This window comes from Salvelinus namaycush, unplaced genomic scaffold (assembly GCF_016432855.1).
Source record: "Salvelinus namaycush isolate Seneca unplaced genomic scaffold, SaNama_1.0 Scaffold461, whole genome shotgun sequence".
Taxonomy (NCBI): domain Eukaryota; kingdom Metazoa; phylum Chordata; class Actinopteri; order Salmoniformes; family Salmonidae; genus Salvelinus; species Salvelinus namaycush.
The window spans coordinates 27,986-51,898 of record NW_024061155.1 but is presented as its reverse complement, the minus strand read 5'-3'; the positions used below and the strand labels follow the sequence as shown (position 1 = coordinate 51,898).

The 23,913-nt window shown below is 45.9% G+C and overlaps 1 protein-coding gene and 1 non-coding gene across 2 annotated transcripts in view; both read right to left on the bottom strand.

The window, feature by feature from the left end:
- The window catches only part of LOC120041415 (plexin-A4-like), a gene marked incomplete at its 5' end in the record, with an annotated part of 86,883 nt that overhangs the window by 47,783 nt on the left and 15,187 nt on the right, over positions 1–23,913 (bottom strand). Inside the window, 7 exons of the mRNA XM_038986364.1 lie at positions 254–400; positions 1,070–1,136; positions 9,090–9,358; positions 17,367–17,509; positions 19,810–20,044; positions 21,134–21,286; positions 21,767–22,006. Coding sequence (XP_038842292.1) covers positions 254–400; positions 1,070–1,136; positions 9,090–9,358; positions 17,367–17,509; positions 19,810–20,044; positions 21,134–21,286; positions 21,767–22,006 — 1,254 coding nt within the window. The remainder of the gene's footprint in view (positions 1–253; positions 401–1,069; positions 1,137–9,089; positions 9,359–17,366; positions 17,510–19,809; positions 20,045–21,133; positions 21,287–21,766; positions 22,007–23,913) is intronic.
- LOC120041416 lies at positions 7,209–7,261 on the bottom strand. The gene has a single exon (XR_005475887.1). It is a non-coding gene; the product is annotated as a U7 small nuclear RNA (small nuclear RNA).

The window sequence follows — 23,913 nt, the reverse complement described above, 5'->3', positions numbered from 1 at the left end:
TTCCCTGATCTCTAACACACTCCCTCCTTTTCCCTGCCCCCTCTTCCCCGCCTCTTCCCTCATCTTCCTCGCCTCTTCCCTCTGTCAGCTCCGGGTACTAAAAGAAAGTGAGGTCAGTGAGCCCTCTTCCAGTCAGGCGTGAAAGGAGGCGGGTGGCTGGGTGTTACCGTGTCCAAAACTCCTTCCTTCCCCTCCCCACAAAATGCAGTTCCTACCCCAGCCCCTTGTCCCCGTGGAGGGCGTTGACCCTTACCAGCATCTTGTAGTCGATTTGCTGTCTGATGAGCTTATCCTCGCTGAGCGAGTAGCGCGCCTCACCAGTGATGGAGTCTATAGGCCCCTTCTCCATCTGCTGCTTGATGGCACAGAAGAGGGAGAAGAGGGGCTCGCCCGCACACTCCTGTGTAGAGAGGGATGGTAAGAGACAGACAAACAGAGAGAGAGACAGACAAACAGAGAGAGAGACAGACAAACAGAGAGAGAGAGAGACAAACACAGAGAGAGAGAGAGAGAGAGACAGACAGCGAGAGAGGTTGGTGTCAAAAATATAACCTTAACCCTAAATTTAACCATAGCTCCTAACCCTAAAACGAACCCCATTTCCTAACCCTAAACCTAATTGTAATGCCATTTCCTAACCCTAAACCTAATTGTAATGCCATTTCCTAACCCTAAACCTAATTGTAATGCCATTTCATAACCCTAAACCTAATTGTAATGCCATTTCATAACCCTAAACCTAATTGTAATGCCAACACTAATTCTAACTTTAACCCTAAACCCCTAGAAACAGCATTTGACCCTGCGGGGACAAACAAAATGTCCCCAGTTGGTTACATTTTTGTTTTTTTACTATTCTTGTGGAGACTATTCTTGTGGGGACACGTCCACACACACACAAACAAACACACAGACACACGCACACACACATGGACAAACGCACACGGACACACACACACAAAAACACACAGACACACTTTACATATTACCCACTCTCACAGACATGAAGCTAGAGGAGCTGAATGGGTGAACAAAGCAGAATGTATCAGAGTAAAGTGCAGACATTGACCTTTAGGAACTTGTATAGCAGGAAGGTGAACCAGTTGGTCAGCATTTTCTCTGCCACAGACTCGGTCCTGAAATCAACAGAGACATTCTATCAACATACCATCCCTCACAACCATCACAAATATTCAATATGATCATCAAATATTCCACACAAAACCAGGCCTGTCGTAATGAATAGGGGCTTTTGTTACACAAACATTATTGCAAAAACATTATTGGCTCTCACTTCTAAAGGCCTCCCAATCTTCCTGCCTATGCCTTTTATATTCAGGCACGCCAAGGGCACCTAAGCTACGCTGGGGTCTTAATAGAAGAGAAAGCAATTAAAACCTTTATTTGATCCCATTGGGATTGATGTCATTAGAAGGGCCTGTAATAATACTGGCCTCATTATTAACCTCTCCCTCCTTAGCTCATTCACACCCACTGTCTGGGACGACACAGCACATCACATTACAATAGAAAGTGAATGCACACATCCATCGCCCTGCTCTCTTTCTCTCTCTGTTATGTTCGGTCTCTCGTGCCAGTGGGCGCTCCGCTGGCGTGACTATTCGGGGCACCGTTCACTGGGCTACCACAGGCGGCCATACCGTGTGAATGGATAATATTCATGCGCACAATAACAAACAGCGGGGTCTGAAAGGCGAGAGGCGGGGATCGGATATCCTTTGACACGTCTCTGGCTCCTGTGTAGTGGGTAATCTGCCAAGAACCCCCCCCTCTCCCCACCACCACCTCAATGAGGCATGGCCACAGGCATCAATATTTCAGGATTAGGCCATTGTGTGTGTGTGCACGCCCCCTTGCCCCTTCTGTCATTCGGTTGCCACCTGCAGCCTCCCACTGGCCCCTCCTCTCAGAGCCCTCCTGGCACCTCTTAGGAGGACCATCACATTTAGAGATGGAGGCTTGTGCCCGCTGTGCCAATAGGCCAGGCCTGGCACCCCCTGCCAACCAGAATTGGCACAACACCTGGATGGGATTAACTTCCTGCTCTGCTTGCGCCCGCACTTTTATGTCGGCGCGGCGGCCGAGAGAGTCCTCGGCTCTAGGGGTCAGGGGGGTCACGTTTCATCTTTCCTTTCATGTGTCCCTCACTCTATTCCTCCCCTCCACTCCCTCATTCTCTCTCCCTCCTTTCCCCTCAGACCCTGTCGCCTTATTTGTAATCATTCACACTTCCAAATGGTCTCCATGTAGACAAATTCAGCACATCAATCAAAGAGATGAAAAGAGAGTGTAAAAAGGAGAGGTGGAGAAGAGGGCAGGGGTCTCAGTAAAATGGAAGAATAACAGAATGACTTGGAGATGGAGGGAGGGGTCTCAGTAAAATGGAAGAATAACAGAATGACTTGGAGATGGAGGGAGGGGTCTCAGTAAAATGGAAGAATAACAGAATGACTTGGAGATGGAGGGAGGGGTCTCAGTAAAATGGAAGAATAACAGAATGACTTGGAGATGGAGGGAGGGGTCTCAGTAAAATGGAAGAATAACATAATGACTTGGAGATGGAGGGAGGGGTCTCAGTAAAATGGAAGAATAACAGAATGACTTGGAGATGGAGGGAGGGGTCTCAGTAAAATGGAAGAATAACAGAATGACTTGGAGATGGAGGGAGGGGTCTCAGTAAAATGGAAGAATAACAGAATGACTTGGAGATGGAGGGAGGGGTCTCAGTAAAATGGAAGAATAACAGAATGACTTGGAGATGGAGGGAGGGGTCTCAGTAAAATGGAAGAATAACATAATGACTTGGAGATGGAGGGAGGGGTCTCAGTAAAATGGAAGAATAACAGAATGACTTGGAGATGGAGGGAGGGGTCTCAGTAAAATGGAAGAATAACAGAATGACTTGGAGATGGAGGGAGGGGTCTCAGTAAAATGGAAGAATAACATAATGACTTGGAGATGGAGGGAGGGGTCTCAGTAAAATGGAAGAATAACAGAATGACTTGGAGATGGAGGGAGGGGTCTCAGTAAAAGACATGAATAACATAATGACTTGGAGATGGAGGGAGGGGTCTCAGTAAAATGGAAGAATAACAGAATGACTTGGAGATGGAGGGAGGGGTCTCAGTAAAATGGAAGAATAACAGAATGACTTGGAGATGGAGGGAGGGGTCTCAGTAAAATGGAAGAATAACAGAATGACTTGGAGATGGAGGGAGGGGTCTCAGTAAAATGGAAGAATAACAGAATGACTTGGAGATGGAGGGAGGGGTCTCAGTAAAATGGAAGAATAACATAATGACTTGGAGATGGAGGGAGGGGTCTCAGTAAAATGGAAGAATAACAGAATGACTTGGAGATGGAGGGAGGGGTCTCAGTAAAATGGAAGAATAACAGAATGACTTGGAGATGGAGGGAGGGGTCTCAGTAAAATGGAAGAATAACATAATGACTTGGAGATGGAGGGAGGGGTCTCAGTAAAATGGAAGAATAACAGAATGACTTGGAGATGGAGGGAGGGGTCTCAGTAAAAGACATGAATAACAGAATGACTTGGAGATGGAGGGAGGGGTCTCAGTAAAAGACAAGGATAACAGAATGACTTGGAGATGGAGGGAGGGGTCTCAGTAAAAGACAAGAATAACAGAATGACTTGGAGATGGAGGGAGGGGTCTCAGTAAAATGGAAGAATAACAGAATGACTTGTCTGAGTCTTTTACTTCTCTTTCAGCTCCCTCGTTTCCTCCTCTTTTTGTTATGTTATGTGTGTGTGGGTTCTAAAAGAATGTGTTCAGAAAGGTGTGTGTAACTGTGTGTGTGTGTGTGTGTGTGTTTTTTTGGCAGTGCGAGCCAGGCCCTCCAGTAATGATCTGTTTTGGCACAGCCCCACAGGAAGTCCTCATGGCCGTCCTCTATCCAAGCCCTGCCTATAGGGAAGATGGGATGAAGGGCTGCTGCACCGGGCCGTTGGCACCACAGCTGGCACCTAACATGTCCACCACGGTCCAACAACCTCCTCAACCTCTTGACTACCACATCTCTAGAACGTATCAGTAACGTTACTGATAAGTTAACATGGCTGTAATGCTTAGTGATATTGCTTGTTGGCATGAAGAAGTGTGCCCTCTTGGCACACAGTCAACCAAGTCAACTTGTTGGTACTTAGTTCCTCCTGGTTACAGAGCAGTCGTTTTGCCTCTGCACATGAGATGGGAACCAGAGAATTCCTGGATTGCAGATGCGGTGGGACACATTAGTATGTCGTGCAGAGCCACGCTCTATAAAATGGAGGCGTAACGCTCAATGTATCTTCACAGCTCTCCCACTCATTCCACAGACATTTCTTTACAGGCATCTGGCATCACACTGATCATAAATGCATGATACACTAAACCATGGGTGCTGAAACAACAGATGTGGCTTACAAACAAAGTTTTGACACCAGAGATCATTAATGAGGGTTCTGTATATCATATCGTCCTAGGGCGTTATTGATTGTGATAGATAAGCTCTTAAAATCAATAAGATGTTAAAGGACAGGATTCTCAGTGACATTTTTCACTCTACCCTCCTCTGGGGCAAGTACCCCCCCCCCCCCCACCCCTTATTCCCACTTTGGTATTCTCCGGCAGCCAGGAGAGCCTCTGGGGGAGAACATGTGATGTGCGGGGGGGTCACAAGGCTTTTCTCTGTTAACCAAACACGCAGCTGCGTTGGAGCTCTGCTGCTAGCCACGCCCCCTTCCTCCAATCCCACGTGTTAAAGCACCACAGCATGAAGTCAAAAATGATTTCAATTTCCCACTCGGGCTCCTGGGGAGAAGATTGGCTGTCTGACGCAGAGCACAGGCTGCGTCCCCAATGGTACCCTATGTCCTATATAATGCACTACTTTTGATCACATCCCTGATCAAAAGTAGTGCACTACATAGGGAATAGGGTACAATTTGGGACATAGAAGCAGTCTCAGTGCTTAGGCTGACGTCTTCTTACTAGAACTACTGAGATAATCCTCACAGTATAATCAGAGGACCTTTAGCTCCTACTGATTATTATCCCCTGTGTGTGTGTGTGTGTGTGTGTGTGTGTGTGTGTGTGTGTGTGTGTGTGTGTGTGTGTGTGTGGGTGGGTGTGCGGGTGGGTGTGCGGGTGGGTGTGCGGGTGAGGGTGCATCAGGAGGGGCAGATGGAAGGTTGCTGGTAAAAGGAAATAATAAAAGCCCCGATTTAAAAATAAATAAATATTATATCATAGATGGATGAAAGAAATCTGAGCCGTGGAAAAGGTTTAGCAGCTATTTCAGTATGCATGAAGAGAGAATGAGAGGGTGTAAGCGGGGGGTGGAGGAAGGAGAGGGGGCTGACAGAGGAGGGCGCAGAAATGCGACAGATGGTTGTGGAAGTCTCTCGTTAGTTAGTTTGCCTGGTGGTGTGCTTCAGCTGAGGTTGAGACGGGCAGATGGGGATGTAGAGAAATGCGGGAGAGGAGAGTGGAGGAGTGGAGAGTGGAGGAGAGGAGTGGAGAGTGGAGGAGAGTGGCGGAGAGGAGAGGAGAGGGGTGGAGAGTGGAGGAGAGGAGAGTGGAGGAGAGGAGAGGGGTGGAGAGGAGAGGGGTGGGGAGGTTGTCTTGGAAGCGGTGATGGGAAGCTGGTCTGGACACAGTGCCAAATATGCCCTGCTTATGCACTTTGAGCAGTGATTTAGTAATCAAGTAAAAAGGCAAAGAGGGGAGAAAGACAGAGAAAAGAGAGAAAGAGAGACGGCCTGCGCAGAGGCGCGGGGGAGAGAGAGAGGGCGGGAGATAGATGGATAGAGCGAGAGAGAGAGAGAGGGCGGGAGATAGATGGCTAGAGCGAGAGAGAGCGAGAGAGAGAGCGAGAGATGGAGAGAGACAATGAGAGAGAGGGAGATTGGGAGGACACAGAGGGAGGAGAAAGGGAGAGAGAGATTGAGGCACGGGGGGGTGTTACTCCGAGCCCAGATTTAGCCATCCCATCACAGCTGAGTGAGTCTGGGTGTCTCCTCTATTTTGGGCGGGTATCCAGGGCCAAGCAGCAAGTCTGTGACTGTGTGTCCCTCTAGTCTGGTAGTGTTGCAGCAGCTAGCCCCTCTAGTCTGGTAGTGTTCCAGCAGCTAGCCCCGCTAGACTGGTAGTGTTCCAGCAGCTAGCCCCTCTAGTCTGGTAGTTGCAGCAGTTAGCCCCTCTAGTCTGGTAGTGTTCCAGCAGCTAGCCCCTCTAGTCTGGTAGTGTTCCAGCAGCTAGCCCCTCTAGTCTGGTAGTGTTGCAGCAGCTAACCCCTCTAGTCTGGTAGTGTTCCGGCAGCTACCCCCTCTAGTCTGGTAGTGTTCCAGCAGCTAGCCCCTCTAGTCTGGTAGTGTTCCAGCAGTTAGCCCCTCTAGTCTGGTAGTGTTCCAGCAGCTACCCCCTCTAGTCTGGTAGTGTTCCAGCAGCTAGCCCCTCTAGTCTGGTAGTGTTCCAGCAGTTAGCCCCTCTAGTCTGGTAGTGTTCCAGCAGCTAGCCCCTCTAGTCTGATAGTGTTCCAGCAGCTAGCCCCTCTAGTCTGGTAGTGTTCCAGCAGCTAGCCCCTCTAGTCTGGTAGTGTTCCAGCAGTTAGCCCCTCTAGTCTGGTAGTGTTCCAGCAGCTAGCCCCTCTAGTCTGATAGTGTTGCAGCAGTTAGCCCCTTTAGTCTGATAGTGTTCCAGCAGCTAGCCCCTCTAGTCTGGTAGTGTTCCAGCAGCTAGCCCCTCTAGTCTGGTAGTGTTCCAGCAGCTAGCCTCTCTAGTCTGGTAGTGTTCCAGCAGCTAGCCCCTCTAGTCTGGTAGTTGCAGCAGCTAGCCCCTCTAGTCTGGTAGTTGCAGCAGTTAGCACCTCTAGTCTGGTAGTGTTCCAGCAGCTAGCCTCTCTAGTTTGGTAGTGTTCCAGCAGCTAGCCCCTCTAGTCTGGTAGTGTTCCAGCAGCTAGCCTCTCTAGTTTGGTAGTGTTCCAGCAGCTAGCCCCTCTAGTCTGGTAGTGTTCCAGCAGCTAGCCTCTCTAGTTTGGTAGTGTTCCAGCAGCTAGCCCCTCTAGTCTGGTAGTGTTCCAGTATTGTTTTTACAGACTGTATTATACTGTAGTATTTACTGTGTTTTGCAGACATTCATGTATTATTTACTATAGTGTTTTTGTTTTATTGTCTTTGACATAGGAGTGGGGGCTTTCTCCTTGAGGAAACCTACTGGACAAATACTTAAAGAGCACATTTTCCATAACCTTTAGGTAGACAGGACTGGGGTCAGGACTGGATATTACTCTGCGGACATTACTCAAGTATTTACTACAGTGTTTCTTTTCAGATAAAACTAATATTTATTATAGTATTCTACAGTATACTACAACATTCTATAGTAAGTACTATACACGATCAAGTGACACTACAGCGTTTAGTATAATATTCTACACTATACTACTGTTTACTACAGAATTCTATAGTAAGTACGTTAGTATTTTATAATAAATTGTAGTATTGTTTAATTTGGGATTGAAGAAGTTTACTGCTTGGTAATGGCGCCGGAAGCTCTTGGTGCGATTAATCATGCCTTGTCCATACGGCACTAATCAAATGCCGCATCCGAGATTTTTCTGTTAAACGTCTCCTTCATGATGTGAATATGGGGCTCATTTTCTGACACAACCCTTACACAATGAATCGCTCAATACGCTCCCATGTTAGTGAACAGCTAGCGAACAGAGGAATCTGTGTCTGTCTTCATTGGGGAGGACGATTTCACCCGAGGGAGGACGGGAGGTTGGCAATTGAAATTAGGAAGATTAAATTCATTTACGACATGCCTATCAAATCATTGGGGAGGCTGACTGAGCAGTGAGCACCCTGAGCAAATGTGTGATACAACGACCACACGGAAACGTCTTTTTCAAGGGTAACCGAGATGGTCGCAACACCTTCAGCACCATATATGGTGATATGGTGTTGAATTGAAGTGGTGGTACTGTGTATACGATACAGACTGACGCACAGGGAAGTGCTGATTGAGCGGGGAGCAGCTAGGGCTTTTAACAATCCCATTTATTTTTCAAGTGAGGATTTTTACAGCTTTTTTAAATTGGATTCTCCGCTAATTAATCGTAATTATATTCTAATGATGTGGGTGTCAGAGTAGTACATGTTTCTGAGACAAAGTGATCATTTCAATGTCATTGAAGTTAATTCCACATGTCACCGCCATGAAACAGTGAATATGGAGCGATCAGGCATGGCTGATCGGCTTGGTGCTTGACTAATACACTAATTCAACAAAGTCCAGTTTCAAAGGACACATCCCAAATGGCACCCTATGGGCCCTGGTCAAAAGTACTGCACTACTGTATATAGGAAATAAGGATTTTACCCTGTTCTTAGTTATAGCATAAACCAGCCATTCTAGAGAGTTAGGGTTGGATAAGAAGTACGAACATTGGTATTAATGATCAATTGAGAGAGGCTTGGAGAGGGAAAGCGAACCCATATCCACAGTCCATTACCATTGAGTGGAAATCTATGAGTGTTAATGTGTAGGATAACGCTAATGCAACGTTGATGTTAGCATTAGTCAGCTGTTCAGAGCTTAAATGCTTAAGAGCTCCGCGAGGGCCCAATCATTCACTCTGTCGCAGATAGAGAGAGAAGAGAGATAGAGAGAGAGAGCGAGAGAAGAGAGTGATGAAGAGAGATAGAGAAAGAGAGCGAGAGTGATGAAGAGAGAGAGAGCGAGAGAAGAGAGTGATGAAGAGAGATAGAGAGAGAGATAGAGATCGAGAGTGATGAAGAGAGATAGAGAAAGAGAGCGAGAGAAGAGAGTGATGGAGATAGAGAGAGAGATTGAGAGAAGAGAGTGATGAAGAGAGATAGAGAAAGAGAGTGATGGAGATAGAGAGAGAAGTGTGTCTGTGAGTTTGTGCAGGTGTTCTGGAGAAGTGAAGTCACTCACCCCTCTCCCCAGACACAGAGAGGTGAGGACAGAGCCAAGGCCTTTGTCTTAATGAGGCCAGAGATGGCCCACGAGAGTCACACACACTTCACCCTCTCCCCTCACCTTCGGAGCAGCAGCTTGGGGTGATTCTTGCTCTCCAGGTTGCGGTCGATGAGGTCAGAGAGCAGGTGCTTGAGGACATCGGTGGCGTACTCCAGTTTACTCTGCAGCATTGTCATGATGAGCGAGGCCACGTTGCCGCGGTCGCGCATGGAGAAGCCGCGCTGCGACTCGAGCGTGCGGATGAATGAGAGCAGGAAGACCTTGTTGTTGATGAGCTGGCCGAACAGCTTCAGGCCCTTCTCCACCTGCTCCTGTCTGTAGCCCGGCACCTGGGAGACAGGGAGGAGAAGAGAGGAAAGGGAGGAGAGACGGATATGCTTAGATGACAATTTATTTATTGAACCTTTATTTAACTAGGCAAGTAATGTCAGACGTTATGAAACAGACTAGGGTTTAACAATAACTCTTGCACAGTGTGAACTGCAGATTACTGTGTCCTCATGGAAAGCGACAGCGAGGAAACTTGTGCTCCCTGACAGACGCGTCGCATAGAGAGACCGTTGCTCACTCCAATCGATCCTGACAGATCAAAACATTTCATCTCTGTAGGTGCAATTTATGAAAACGGGAAATCGCACACCGACTGACTAGACTAGCGTAAACGGCGCGGGGACAATTTCCGCCCATGGAGGGGAATACACCACACACGCTGCTTTCATCTTGCGTCAGCTTTGCCGGGGAACAACGTTTATATTGTGGAGTCAAAGAAATAAGCAGGGCTCTCAAAAGACTTGGTTAAAATGACTCTACCTTAAAAAAAACAAGTGCTAGGCAAAACTCCTCGCTCTCCCAGATATCCTCCCATGCCGACATTCCAAGCTGGAATAATTAGCACACATGGTCATCTGAGAGAACCAGGGCTAAACAGACTGTCATTAGAGAGAACCAGGGCTAAACAGACTGTCATTTGAGAGAACCAGGGCTTAACAGACTGTCATTAGAGAGAACCAGGGCTAAACAGACTGTCATTAGAGAGAACCAGGGCTTAACAGACTGTCATTAGAGAGAACCAGGGCTAAACAGACTGTCATTAGAGAGAACCAGGGCTTAACAGACTGTCATTAGAGAGAACCAGGGCTTAACAGACTGTCATTAGAGAGAACCAGGGCTAAACAGACTGTCATTAGAGAGAACCAGTGCTTAACAGACTGTCATTAGAGAGAACCAGGGCTAAACAGACTGTCATTTGAGAGAACCAGGGCTAAACAGACTGTCATTAGAGAGAACCAGGGCTTAACAGACTGTCATTAGAGAGAACCAGGGCTAAACAGACTGTCATTAGAGAGAACCAGGGCTTAACAGACTGTCATTAGAGAGAACCAGGGCTTAACAGACTGTCATTAGAGAGAACCAGGGCTAAACAGACTGTCATTAGAGAGAACCAGTGCTTAACAGACTGTCATTAGAGAGAACCAGGGCTAAACAGACTGTCATTAGAGAGAACCAGGGCTAAACAGACTGTCATTTGAGAGAACCAGGGCTTAACAGACTGTCATTAGAGAGAACCAGGGCTAAACAGACTGTCATTAGAGAGAACCAGGGCTAAACAGACTGTCATTAGAGAGAACCAGGGCTTAACAGACTGTCATTTGAGAGAACCAGGGCTAAACAGAATGTCATTTGAGAGAACCAGGGCTAAACAGACTGTCATTAGAGAGAACCAGGGCTTAACAGACTGTCATTTGAGAAAACCAGGGCTTAACAGACTGTCATTTGAGAGAACCAGGGCTTAACAGACTGTCATTAGAGAGAACCAGTGCTTAACAGACTGTCATTAGAGAGAACCAGGGCTAAACAGACTGTCATTTGAGAAAACCAGGGTTTAACAGACTGTCATTTGAGAAAACCAGGGCTAAACAGACTGTCATTAGAGAGAACCAGGGCTAAACAGACTGTCATTAGAGAGAACCAGGGCTTAACAGACTGTCATTTGAGAGAACCAGGGCTTAACAGACTGTCTTTAGAGAGAACAAGGGCTAAACAGACTGTCATTTGAGAGAACCAGGGCTTAATAACAGACTGTCATTAGAGAGAACCAGAGCTTAACAGACTGTCATTAGAGAGAACCAGGGCTAAACAGACTGTCATTAGAGAGAACCAGGGCTTAACAGACTGTCATTAGAGAGAACCAGGGCTTAACAGACTGTCATTAGAGAGAACCAGGGCTAAACAGACTGTCATTAGAGAGAACCAGGGCTTAACAGACTGTCATTTGACAGAACCGGGGCTTAACAGACTGTCATTTGAGAGAACCAGGGCTAAACAGACTGTCATTTGAGAGAACCAGGGCTAAACAGACTGTCATTTGAGAGAACCAGGGCTAAACAGACTGTCATGTGAGAGAACCAGGGCTTAACAGACTGTCATTTGAGAGAACCAGGGCTAAACAGACTGTCATTAGAGAGAACCAGGGCTTAACAGACTGTCATTTGAGAGAACCAGGGCTAAACAGACTGTCATTAGAGCGAACCAGGGCTAAACAGACTGTCATTAGAGAGAACCAGGGCTAAACAGACTGTCATTAGAGAGAACCAGGGCTAAACAGACTGTCATTAGAGAGAACCAGGGCTTAACAGACTGTCATTAGAGAGAACCAGGGCTAAACAGACTGTCATTACAGAGAACCAGGGCTTAACAGACTGTCATTAGAGAGAACCAGGGCTTAACAGACTGTCATTTGAGAGAACCATGGCTACACAGACTGTCATTTGAGAGAACCAGGGTTAAACAGACTGTCAATTGGGAGAAAACGGGGCTTAACAGACTGTCATTTGAGAGAACCAGGGCTAAACAGCTAATTGAGCCAGTGGAGTGATAATGGATTTGGCTGGAATGGGAGATGCCAAGGCCAGGGAATGAGTTTTTCCTCACAGTCAGTCAGAGTCTATAGTCTATCCCTGCATGTCTGATTCCTCTAGTGTTGGGTCCATGTTACTCTAATGACTAGGGATGTAGTGATGTCTGATTCCTCTAGTGTTGGGTCCATGTTACTCTAATGACTAGGGATGTAGTGATGTCTGATTCCTCTAGTGTTGGGTTCATGTTACTCTAATGACTAGGGATGTTGTGATGTCTGATTCCTCTAGTGTTGGGTCCATGTTACTCTAATGACTAGGGATGTAGTGATGTCTGATTCCTCTAGTGTTGGGTCCATGTTACTCTAATGACTAGGGATGTAGTGATGTCTGATTCCTCTAGTGTTGGGTCCATGTTACTCTAATGACTAGGGATGTAGTGATGTCTGATTCCTCTAGTGTTGGGTCCTTGTTACTCTAATAACTAGGGATGTAGTGATGTCTGATTCCTCTAGTGTTGGGTCCATGTTACTCTAACGACTAGGGATGTAGTGATGTCTGATTCCTCTAGTGTTGGGTCCATGTTACTCTAATGACTAGGGATGTAGTGATGTCTGATTCCTCTAGTGTTGGGTCCATGTTACTCTAACGACTAGGGATGTAGTGATGTCTGATTCCTCTAGTGTTGGGTTCATGTTACTCTAATAACTAGGGATGTAGTGATGTCTGATTCCTCTAGTGTTGGGTCCATGTTACTCTAATGACTAGGGATGTAGTGATGTCTGATTCCTCTAGTGTTGGGTTCATGTTACTCTAACGACTAGGGATGTAGTGATGTCTGATTCCTCTAGTGTTGGGTTCATGTTACTCTAATGACTAGGGATGTAGTGATGTCTGATTCCTCTAGTGTTGGGTCCATGTTACTCTAATGACTAGGGATGTAGTGATGTCTGATTCCTCTAGTGTTGGGTTCATGTTACTCTAACGACTAGGGATGTAGTGATGTCTGATTCCTCTAGTGTTGGGTTCATGTTACTCTAATGACTAGGGATGTTGTGATGTCTGATTCCTCTAGTGTTGGGTTCATGTTACTCTAATAACTAGGGATGTTGTGATGTCTGATTCCTCTAGTGTTGGGTCCATGTTACTCTAATGACTAGGGATGTAGTGATGTCTGATTCCTCTAGTGTTGGGTCCATGTTACTCTAATGACTAGGGATGTAGTGATGTCTGATTCCTCTAGTGTTGGGTCCATGTTACTCTAATGACTAGGGATGTAGTGATGTCTGATTCCTCTAGTGTTTGGTCCATGTTACTCTAATGACTAGGGATGTAGTGATGTCTGATTCTTCTAGTGTTGGGTCCATGTTACTCTAATGACTAGGGATGTAGTGATGTCTGATTCCTCTAGTGTTGGGTTCATGTTACTCCCATGACTAGGGATGTAGTGATGTCTGATTCCTCTAGTGTTGGGTCCATGTTACTCTAATGACTAGGGATGTAGTGATGTCTGATTCCTCTAGTGTTGGGTTTATGTTACTCTAATGACTAGGGATGTAGTGATGTCTGATTCCTCTAGTGTTGGGTCCATGTTACTCTAATGACTAGGGATGTCGTGATGTCTGATTCCTCTAATGTTGGTTCCATGACTAGGGATGTAGTGATGTCTGATTCCTCTAGTGTTGGGTCCATGTTACTCCCATGACTAGGGATGTAGTGATGTTATGTTACACCCATGACTTGGGCCAGGCGTTTTGCCTGACCATGTGGTCCTTTGTAGCTCAGTTGGTAGAGCATGGTGTCTGTAACGCCAGGGTAGTGGATTCCATTCCCCGGACCACCCATGTGTAAAATGTATGCATGCATGACTAAGTCTTCTTGACCCCAAAAATTCTCTGTATCTGAGACAACTGTGACCTCTGACGGGGCGGCAGGTAGCCTAGTGGTTAGAGCGTTGGACTTGTAACCGAAAAGTTGCAGGATTGAATCCCTGAGCTGACAAGGTAAAAATCTGTCGTTCTGCCCCTGAATAAGGCAGTTAACCCACTATTCCTAGGCCGTCATTGTAAATAAGAATTTGTTCTTAACTGACTTGCCTAGTTAAATAAAACATTAATAGAAAGGAGCAGAGAGATAGAAACAGAGTGGAGAGATAGAGATAGGGGGAGAGATAGAAACAGAGTGGAGAGATAGAGATAGAAACAGAGTGGAGAGATAGAGATAGGGGGAGAGATAGAAACAGAGTGGAGAGATAGAGATAGTGGGAGAGATAGAAACAGAGTGGAGAGATAGAGATAGGGGGAGAGATAGAAACAGAGTGGAGAGATAGAGATAGGGGGAGAGATAGAAACAGAGTGGAGAGATAGAGATAGAGGGAGAGATAGAAACAGAGTGGAGAGATAGAGATAGGGGGAGAGATAGAAACAGAGTGGAGAGATAGAGATAGAGGGAGAGATAGAAACAGAGTGGAGAGATAGGGGGAGAGATAGAAACAGAGTGGAGAGATAGAGATAGGGGGAGAGATAGAAACAGAGTGGAGAGATAGAGATAGAGGGAGAGATAGAAACAGAGTGGAGAGATAGAGATAGGGGGAGAGATAGAAACAGAGTGGAGAGATAGAGATAGAGGGAGAGATAGAAACAGAGTGGAGAGATAGAGATAGGGGGAGAGATAGAAACAGAGTGGAGAGATAGAGATAGAGGGAGAGATAGAAACAGAGTGGAGAGATAGAGATAGGGGGAGAGATAGAAACAGAGTGGAGAGATAGAGATAGAGGGAGAGATAGAAACAGAGTGGAGAGGTAGAGATAGGGGGAGAGATAGAAACAGTGGAGAGATAGAGATAGAGGGAGAGATAGAAACAGAGTGGAGAGATAGGGGGAGAGATAGAAACAGAGTGGAGAGATAGAGATAGGGGGAGAGATAGAAACAGAGTGGAGAGATAGAGATAGGGGGAGAGATAGAAACAGAGTGGAGAGATAGAGATAGGGGGAGAGATAGAAACAGAGTGGAGGTTTGTTGAGATGTCCCATGAGACAGTCCCATTTAACATCCCGCTGTAGCCCCATAATCAAACAGCCCTATTCAACGTCCCCCTGTAGCCCCAAAATCAAACAGCCCTATTCAACATCCCCCTGTAGCCCCATAATCAAACAGCCCTATTCAACATCCCCCTGTAGCCCCATAATCAAACAGCCCTATTCAACGTCCCCCTGTAGCCCCATAATCAAACAGCCCTATTCAACGTCCCGCTGTAGCCCCATAATCAAACAACAGCCCTATTCAACGTCCCCCTGTAGCCCTATAATCAAACAGCCCTATCCAACGTCCCCCTGTAGCCCCATAATCAAACAGCCCTATTCAACATCCCCCTGTAGCCCCATAATCAAACAGCCCTATTCAACATCCCGCTGTAGCCCCATAATCAAACAGCCCTATTCAACATCCCCCTGTAGCCCCATAATCAAACAGCCCTATTCAACATCCCCCTGTAGCCCCATAATCAAACAGCCCTATTCAACATCCCCCTGTAGCCCCATAATCAAACAACAGCCCTATTCAACGTCCCGCTGTAGCCCCATAATCAAACAACCCTATTCAACATCCCCCTGTAGCCCCATAATCAAACAGCCCTATTCAACATCCCCCTGTAGCCCCATAATCAAACAACAGCCCTATTCAACGTCCCGCTGTAGCCCCATAATCAAACAACAGCCCTATTCAACGTCCCCCTGTAGCCCCATAATCAAACAGCCCTATTCAACGTCCCGCTGTAGCCCCATAATCAAACAGCCCTATTCAACGTCCCCCTGTAGCCCCATAATCAAACAGCCCTATCCAACGTCCCCCTGTAGCCCCATAATCAAACAGCCCTATTCAACGTCCCGCTGTAGCCCCATAATCAAACAGCCCTATTCAACGTCCCGCTGTAGCCCCATAATCAAACAACAGCCCTATTCAACGTCCCCCTGTAGCCCCATAATCAAATAGCCCTATTCAACATCCCCCTGTAGCCCCATAATCAAACAGCCCTATTCAACATCCCACTGTAGCCCCATAATCAAACAGCCCTATCCAACGTCCCCCTGTAGCCCCATAATCAAACAGCCCTATTCAACATCCCCCTGTAGCCCCATAATCAAACAACCCTATTCAACATCCCCCTGTAGCCCCATAATCAAACAGCCCTATTCAACATCCCACTGTAGCCCCATAATCAAACAGCCCTATCCAACGTCCCCCTGTAGCCCCATAATCAAACAGCCCTATTCAACATCCCCCTGTAGCCCCATAATCAAACAGCCATATTCAATGTCCCCCTGTAGCCCCATAATCAAACAACCCTATTCAACATCCCCCTGTAGCCCCATAATCAAACAGCCCTATTCAACGTCCCCCTGTAGCCCCATAATCAAACAGCCCTATCCAACGTCCCCCTGTAGCCCCATAATCAAACAGCCCTATTCAACATCCCACTGTAGCCCCATAATCAAACAACAATCCCATTCAAAATCCCACCTACTGATTACTATCACACAATCAGGAGAAAAGGTAGGCATTCATTTTCCATATTCTCTGAGGAAAAATACAATGCATATCTTCTTGAGATTTAACAGGTAGGCCTAGATTCGTCGCTAATATTAGTACATTTGAGTCATTGAGACAAAATGACGTTAGCTCTAATCCTTTCATAAAGAGAGAGCGAGAGAGAGATTCAGCCCAATCAAATTCACTCTACAAACTATGAATATGCACAGTTGGAGATTGCCCATCCACACTTTATTTGCTCCAAGCCCAATAAGGGCTATTTCCTGTATCATCTCCCACATCAATAACAATTAACCAGCTATCACCAGCCAGAGATGGGCCCACTGCTACTTTCATTAGGTTTCATTTCACATTAAACTCCCTCATATAACGGGACATTTATACCAATTAAAACATCATTAATTTTTCTTATAACGGGAAATTCTCATCAGGCACCCGCATGGTCGACTCGGAGCCTGTGAAATCGGGGCCTTGCAGCTAGAAGTTGTTCAATTATCACTGTCCATCACTGTTATTAGGGAATAAATAACTAGCTTGTCAGTTCAGAGTTGATTTGCTTTTCTCTCCGCTCTACTTTTAATTTGTCCTCGACTCTGAGAAACCGTCTTGTCACATGTTGTTACCATTACTAACAAGAGATTTGACTGGACTACTGCGTCAAGCTCTAATGAGAGACATTGTTATTTGTTTACCGAGCGTGAGCACAAACAACGACAGCTTTAATTCTGCCCGTAACCCCACTGTGCCTTTAATTTACTGTTATACGTTTGATTGAGAATACATTGGTGGAAACCACTTTGAGATATGCGTATTTTTCTACGTCAGGGATTTAATGATGAACAATGTTTAGGACCTAAACTGAAGTGATATTCAGTCAGTCAAATGAGGGCAGCCGTTGTGATATTTGGTCAGGCAGTTGACAGGGCAGCTCTTACCTCCAGGTCCCTGAGAACAGGGTGCTCCTCTATGCCAGGGAAGAGGACCCTCATGGTGTAGGCCCTGTAGTCCAGGAAGGGGATGCCCACTCCATCCAGGTCACTGGTCAACTCATGGATGTCTGTCTGCAGCTCGGCAAAGGCTGAGGGGATAAACGGACAAACAGTCTCCTTAAAGGTAGAGTCAGCGACATGACGTACAGTTGAAGTAAGGAAGTTTACATACACCTTAGCCAAATACATGTAAACTCTGTTTTTCACAATTCCTGACATTTAATCGTAGTAAAAATCCCCTGTCTTAGGTCAGTTAGGATCACCACTTTATTTTAAGAATGTGAAATGTCAGAATAATAGTAGAGAGAATTTTTAAAATGTTATTTCTTTCATCACATTCCCAGTGGGTCAAAAGTTTACATACACTCAATTAGTATTTGGTAGCATTGCCTTTAAATTGTTTAACTTGGGTCTAACGTTTTGGGTAGCCTTCCACAAGCTTCCCACAATAAGTTGGGTGAATTTTTGCCCATTCCTCCTGACAGAGCTGGTGTAACTGAGTCAGGTTTGTTGGCCTCCTTGCTCGCACAGGCTTTTTCAGTTCTGCCCACACATTTTCTATAGGATTGAGGTCAGGGCTTTGTGATGGCCACTCCAATACCTTGACTTTGTTGTCCTTAACCATTTTTCCACAACTTTGGAAGTATGCTTGGGGTCATTGTCCATTTGGAAGACCTATTTGCGACCAAATATTAACTTCCTGACTGATGTCTTGAGATGTTGCTTCAATATATCCACATAATTTACATTCCTCATGATGCCATCTATTTTGTGAAGTGCACCAGTCCCTCCTGCAGCAAAGCACCCCCACAACATGATGCTGCCACCACCGTGCTTCATGGTTGGGATGGTGTTCTTCGGCTTGCAATTATCCCCCTTTTTCTTCCAAACATAACGATGTTCATTATGGCCAACAGTTCTATTTTTGTTTCATCAGACCAGAGGACATTTCTCCAAAAAGTTCAATCTTTGTCCCTATGTGCAGTTGCAAACCGTAGTCTGGCTTTTTTATGGCAGTTTTGGAGCAGTGGCTTTTTCCTTGCTGAGCGGCCTTTCAGGTTATGTCGATATAAGATTTGTTTTACTGTGGATATAGATACTTTTGTACCTGTTTCCTCCAGCATCTTCACAAGGTCCTTTGCTGTTGTTCTGGGATTGATTTGCACTTTTCGCACCAAAGTACGTTCATCTCTAGGAGACAGAGCGCGTCTCCTTCCTGAGTGGTATGACGGCTGCATGGTCCCATGGTGTTTATACTTGCGTACTATTGTTTGTACAGATGGACGTGGTACCTCCCAAGGATGAACCAATTTTTTTTTCCTGAGGTCTTGGCTGATTTCTTTTGATTTTCCCATGATGTCAAGCAAAGAGGCACTGAGTTTGAAGGTAGGCCTTGAAATACATCCACAGGTACACTTCCAATTGACTCAAATGATGTCAATTAACCTATCAGAAGCTCCTAAAGCCATGACACAATTTTCTGGTATTTTCCGAGCTGTTTAAAGACACAGTCAACAGTCAGTATGTAAACTTCTGACCCACTGGAATTGTGATACAGTGAATTATAAGTGAATTAATTTGTCTGTAAACAATTGCTGGAAAAATGACTAGTGTCATGCATAAAGTAGATGTCCTAACCGACTTGCCAAAACTATAGTTTGTTAACAAGAAATTTGTAGTGTGGTTGAAAAATGAGTTTTAATGACTCCAACCTAAGTGTATGTAAACTTCCGACTTATCCTATATCAACTGTAGATACACAAAGTATACAGCATATTGGGTCAATTTCCGCAACAACTAAGAGCTTCGGAGCGTGAGGCTAAACTTCTCCACTGTTTTGGTCCCGTGGGTACCACGTTGTAACAGCGGGAGGTGAACCCGTGCAGATACTGTGTGTAACTGTGTGAGAGCGATGTCTTGCATCTTGCCCACCACAAACTGCAGTGCTGCTCATGCAACCTCATTTAGCTCTACCTCTAACTCTACCTATAAGTATGTCTACTGACAGTGTTGGAAAAAGTACTCAATCATCATATTTGAGTTAAAGCAAAGATACCGTAATAAAAAATGACTCACGTAAAAGTGAAAGTCACCCAGTAAAATACTACTTGAGTAAAAGTCTAAATGCATTTGGTTTTAAATATACTTAAGTATCAAAAGTAAGCAAAGCCGACCGCACAATTTTCTTGTATTTTTTATTTACGGATAGACAAGGGCACACTCCAACACTCAGACATCATTGACAAATGAAACATGTGTTTATTGAGTCCACCAGATCAGAGGCAGTAGGGATGGCCTGGGATGTTCTCTTGATAAGTATGTGAATTGGAATTGTACTTTTGGGTGTCAGGGAAAATGTATGGAGTAAAAATAATGTAATAATCCTTACCCTCTTTACACTCCAGGGCCACACGAGACTCCAGGTTGTCCATCTGCATCTGCAGCCTCTTCAGGGTGAGGTCGCTCTCGCGTGACTTGCGTTTGTATGCAATGAGCACTATCACAATGAAGAGGATGAGCAGGGCGCCGGCGCCAGCGATGCTGATGATGGCCGTGCTGCTCAGCGGACTGTCTGACGTGATGTGGACCACGCCCGGGGAGAACTCGATGCCGCCCACACGGGCCTGGGGAGGGAGAGACAGGGGAGAGGGGGGGGAGACAGGGGAGAGGGGGGAGAGACAGGGAAGAGGGGTGGGGGACAGGGGAAAGGGGTGAGGGACAGGGGAGAGGGGCGCGAGAGAGGGGAGAGAGAGGGGAGAGGGGGGAGAGACAGTGGAAAGGGGTTAGAGACAGGGGATAGGAGGGAGAGAGAAGGGAAAGTGGTTGAGCGACAGGGGGAGAGACAGGGGAGAGGGGGAGATGGGGGAGAGAGAGGGGGGAGAGGGGGGAGAGGGGGTGAGAAACAGGGTGAAAGACAGGGGAGAGACAGTGGAGAAGGGATGAGAGACAGGGAGGAGGGGTGAGGGAGGGGTGAGAGACAGGGGAGAGGGGTGAGAGACAGGGGAAAGGGGGGAGAGACAGGGGAGAGGAGAAAAGGGGTTATTGTGTGGATGCACTGAGACCGGGGTATACCATAACCTAAGCGTGGTTCTGAAGGTTTTGTCTTTGTGAACCTCCTGGGAGGTGTCATCAGAAACATTGTATTCCAATGGTTGAAACAGAAGTCGTATTCCAGTGATTATTATGAAACAAAACTGTATAAGTGGTTTTATGAAATGAGACACAATTGTGAATCAGCGGGAATAAAATGCATCTTGAATGGTCCACATTTATAAACAGGAATAAAACAGAGCAGAGAGAGAGACATATTGCCTTGATGTCTGTCTGTCTCTCTTTCTGTCTCTATTTTTGTCTGTCTCTATTTTACGGTAAAGCGTCTGGTAGCTTTTCTCTCTGTCTGTCTGGCTCTATTTTACAGTAATGGGTCTGGTAGCCTGTCTCTCGTCTTCTGCTGCCCATCAATCATTGGTCCAGGTGGCAGAGCAGGAAGCGTCTCAGAACCACAAATGGAACCTTTATTGAGTTTGTGCCTGCCTAATCCCTCTTATTGAAACGGTTATTTGTTGTTTCTCTGTTTGAATGTTGAGAGGGGACAGTATAACCCAACGGTCCGATTGGATTATAGTCTGGGCCTGGCCCGGGACAACAGGAGGGTGGGAGGGTGGAATGGGGACCAGTGTGTGTGTGTGCCTGTGTGTGTGTGTGTCACTCACCAAGACTTTGTGTCGCCCCGTCAGGTTGGGCGACTCACACAGCAGCTGGTTGTCTGACACGGTCAACAGACAAGGTTTATCACCAATCAGAACCGTGTAGTTCAGCTTGCCGCTATTGCCGTTGGTATTGGTGGGAGGGAGGAAGTTCCGCCCCTGAGAAACAGGAAGGACATGACATTGGACTGGGTTAGGTATTGTTTTGTTTAAATGGTATGCATACATTTGATATAACTAGACTATGTAGACTATAAACATGTAACACAACTGTGTTATGTATGAGAGAGAGAGAGAGAGAGAGAGAGAGAGAGAGAGAGAGAGAGAGAGAGAGAGAGAGAGAGAGAGAGAAAGAGAGAGAGAGAGACAGAGAGAGAGAGAGAGAGAGAGAGAGAGAGAGAGAGAGAGACAGAGAGAGAGAGAGAGAGAGAGAGAGAGAGAGAGAGAGAGAGACAGAGAGAGAGAGAGAGAGAGAGAGAGAGAGAGAGAGAGAGAGAGAGAGAGAGAGAGAGAGAGAGAGACAGAGAGAGAGAGGTACAGAGAGAGAGAGAGAGAGAGAGAGAGGTACAGAGAGAGAGAGAGAGAGAGAGAGAGAGAGAGAGAGAGAGAGAGAGAGAGAGAAACAAGTCCCCCCTTCACCTTCAGTATGATGGGGGAGCCAGGTTTGAGCTCCAGCACCCCAGACACATGGAGGGGTTCGAACTCGGGGTTGGGGTAGTAGATGAACGGCGTGTTGTTGAGGGCCAGCACTGCCTGCACGTCGTCCAGGATGAAGCCAAACTCATCGGGCCGCGCTGGCACCTCCCTCTGCCTGCTGAGGCTGATGGGCAGCTCTGGGGCCTGGCACAGCATGGACGTGGGGCTGAACACCTGGCATATCTGTTGGCAGAGAGGAGAAGGCACAGGGTGATGAGTATGGACGACTACACTATTTTATGTCATTATAGTATATTTATTTTATAGTGGGACGGATACACGGATACATGATACATGGTCAGTAATATAGTTATGTTAGTATTGATACATGGTCAGTAATATAGTTATGTTAGTATTGATACATGGTCAGTAATATAGTTATGTTAGTATTGATACATGGTCAGTAATATAGGTATGTTAGTATTGATACATGGTCAGTAATAGAGTTATGTTAGTATTGATACATGGTCAGTAATATATGTATGTTATTATTGATACATGGTCAGTAATATAGGTATGTTAGTATTGATACATGGTCAGTAATATAGTTATGTTAGTATTGATACATGGTCAGTAATAGAGTTATGTTAGTATTGATACATGGTCAGTAATATAGTTATGTTAGTATTGATACATGGTCAGTAATATAGTTATGTTAGTATTGATACATGGTCAGTAATAGAGTTATGTTAGTATTGATACATGGTCAGTAATATAGTTATGTTAGTATTGATACATGGTCAGTAATATATGTATGTTATTATTGATACATGGTCAGTAATATAGGTATGTTAGTATTGATACATGGTCAGTAATATAGTTATGTTAGTATTGATACATGGTCAGTAATATAGGTATGTTAGTATTGATACATGGTCAGTAATATAGTTATTATTGATACATGGTCAGTAATATAGTTATGTTAGTATTGATACATGGTCAGTAATATAGTTATGTTAGTATTGATACATGGTCAGTAATATAGTTATGTTAGTATTGATACATGGTCAGAGGCGTGGTAAAGTCATTGGGGATGGCATCAAAAAGGTTATTTGCATTCAATTGAAAAAAACTCTTAAATGCATTAGCCGAATGTGTGATTGTATCTATGTCTGCTCTCGGCACGCTTTACGACTCATATTCAGTACTGTTCCTAGTTGGGCTACACCAGAGCCATGTTTTACTATGTACTAAATATCACAGGAGGCTGCTGAGGGAGAACGTCTCATAATAATGGCCGGAACAGAGCTAATAGAATGGCATTTGGTACCATTCCACTGATTCCGCTCCAGTCATTACCACAAGCCCGTTCCACTGATTCCGCTCCAGTCATTACCACAAGCCCGTTCCACTGATTCCGCTCCAGTCATTACCACAAGCCCTTTCCACTGATTCCGCTCCAGTCATTACCACAAGCCCGTTCCACTGATTCCGCTCCAGTCATTACCACAAGCCCGTTCCACTGATTCCGCTCCAGTCATTACCACAAGCCCGTTCCACTGATTCCGCTCCAGTCATTACCACAAGCCCGTTCCACTGATTCCGCTCCAGTCATTACCACAAGCCCGTTCCACTGATTCCGCTCCAGTCATTACCACAAGCCCGTTCCACTGATTCCGCTCCAGTCATTACCACAAGCCCGTTCCACTGATTCCGCTCCAGTCATTACCACAAGCCCGTTCCACTGATTCCGCTCCAGTCATTACCACAAGCCCGTTCCACTGATTCCGCTCCAGTCATTACCACAAGCCCGTTCTCCCATATTAAGGTGCAACTAACCTCCTCTTTTAAATACATGGTTTTGGGCTTCACTGCATTCACTTCTCAGCACATAGAAGTCGGTGTGAAACAACTCTACCTAACAGGCCCTTGTAGACAGACCTCCAGAGGCCAGCCACTGCAGGTCTGCAGTCAGTCTGCAGTCATTACGGTCCCTTTCATATCACAGGTTTACATGTCAGTCAGAGCCCTGGAAGAGATGGCATCTATTCCATTCAACGTGGCCGCCACCTACTGAGTGCAGACACATCTGAGTGTTCACCTCAAAGGAGGCCTAAATCAGTGGAACAGTTGGAGCGGTGTCTCTTTCC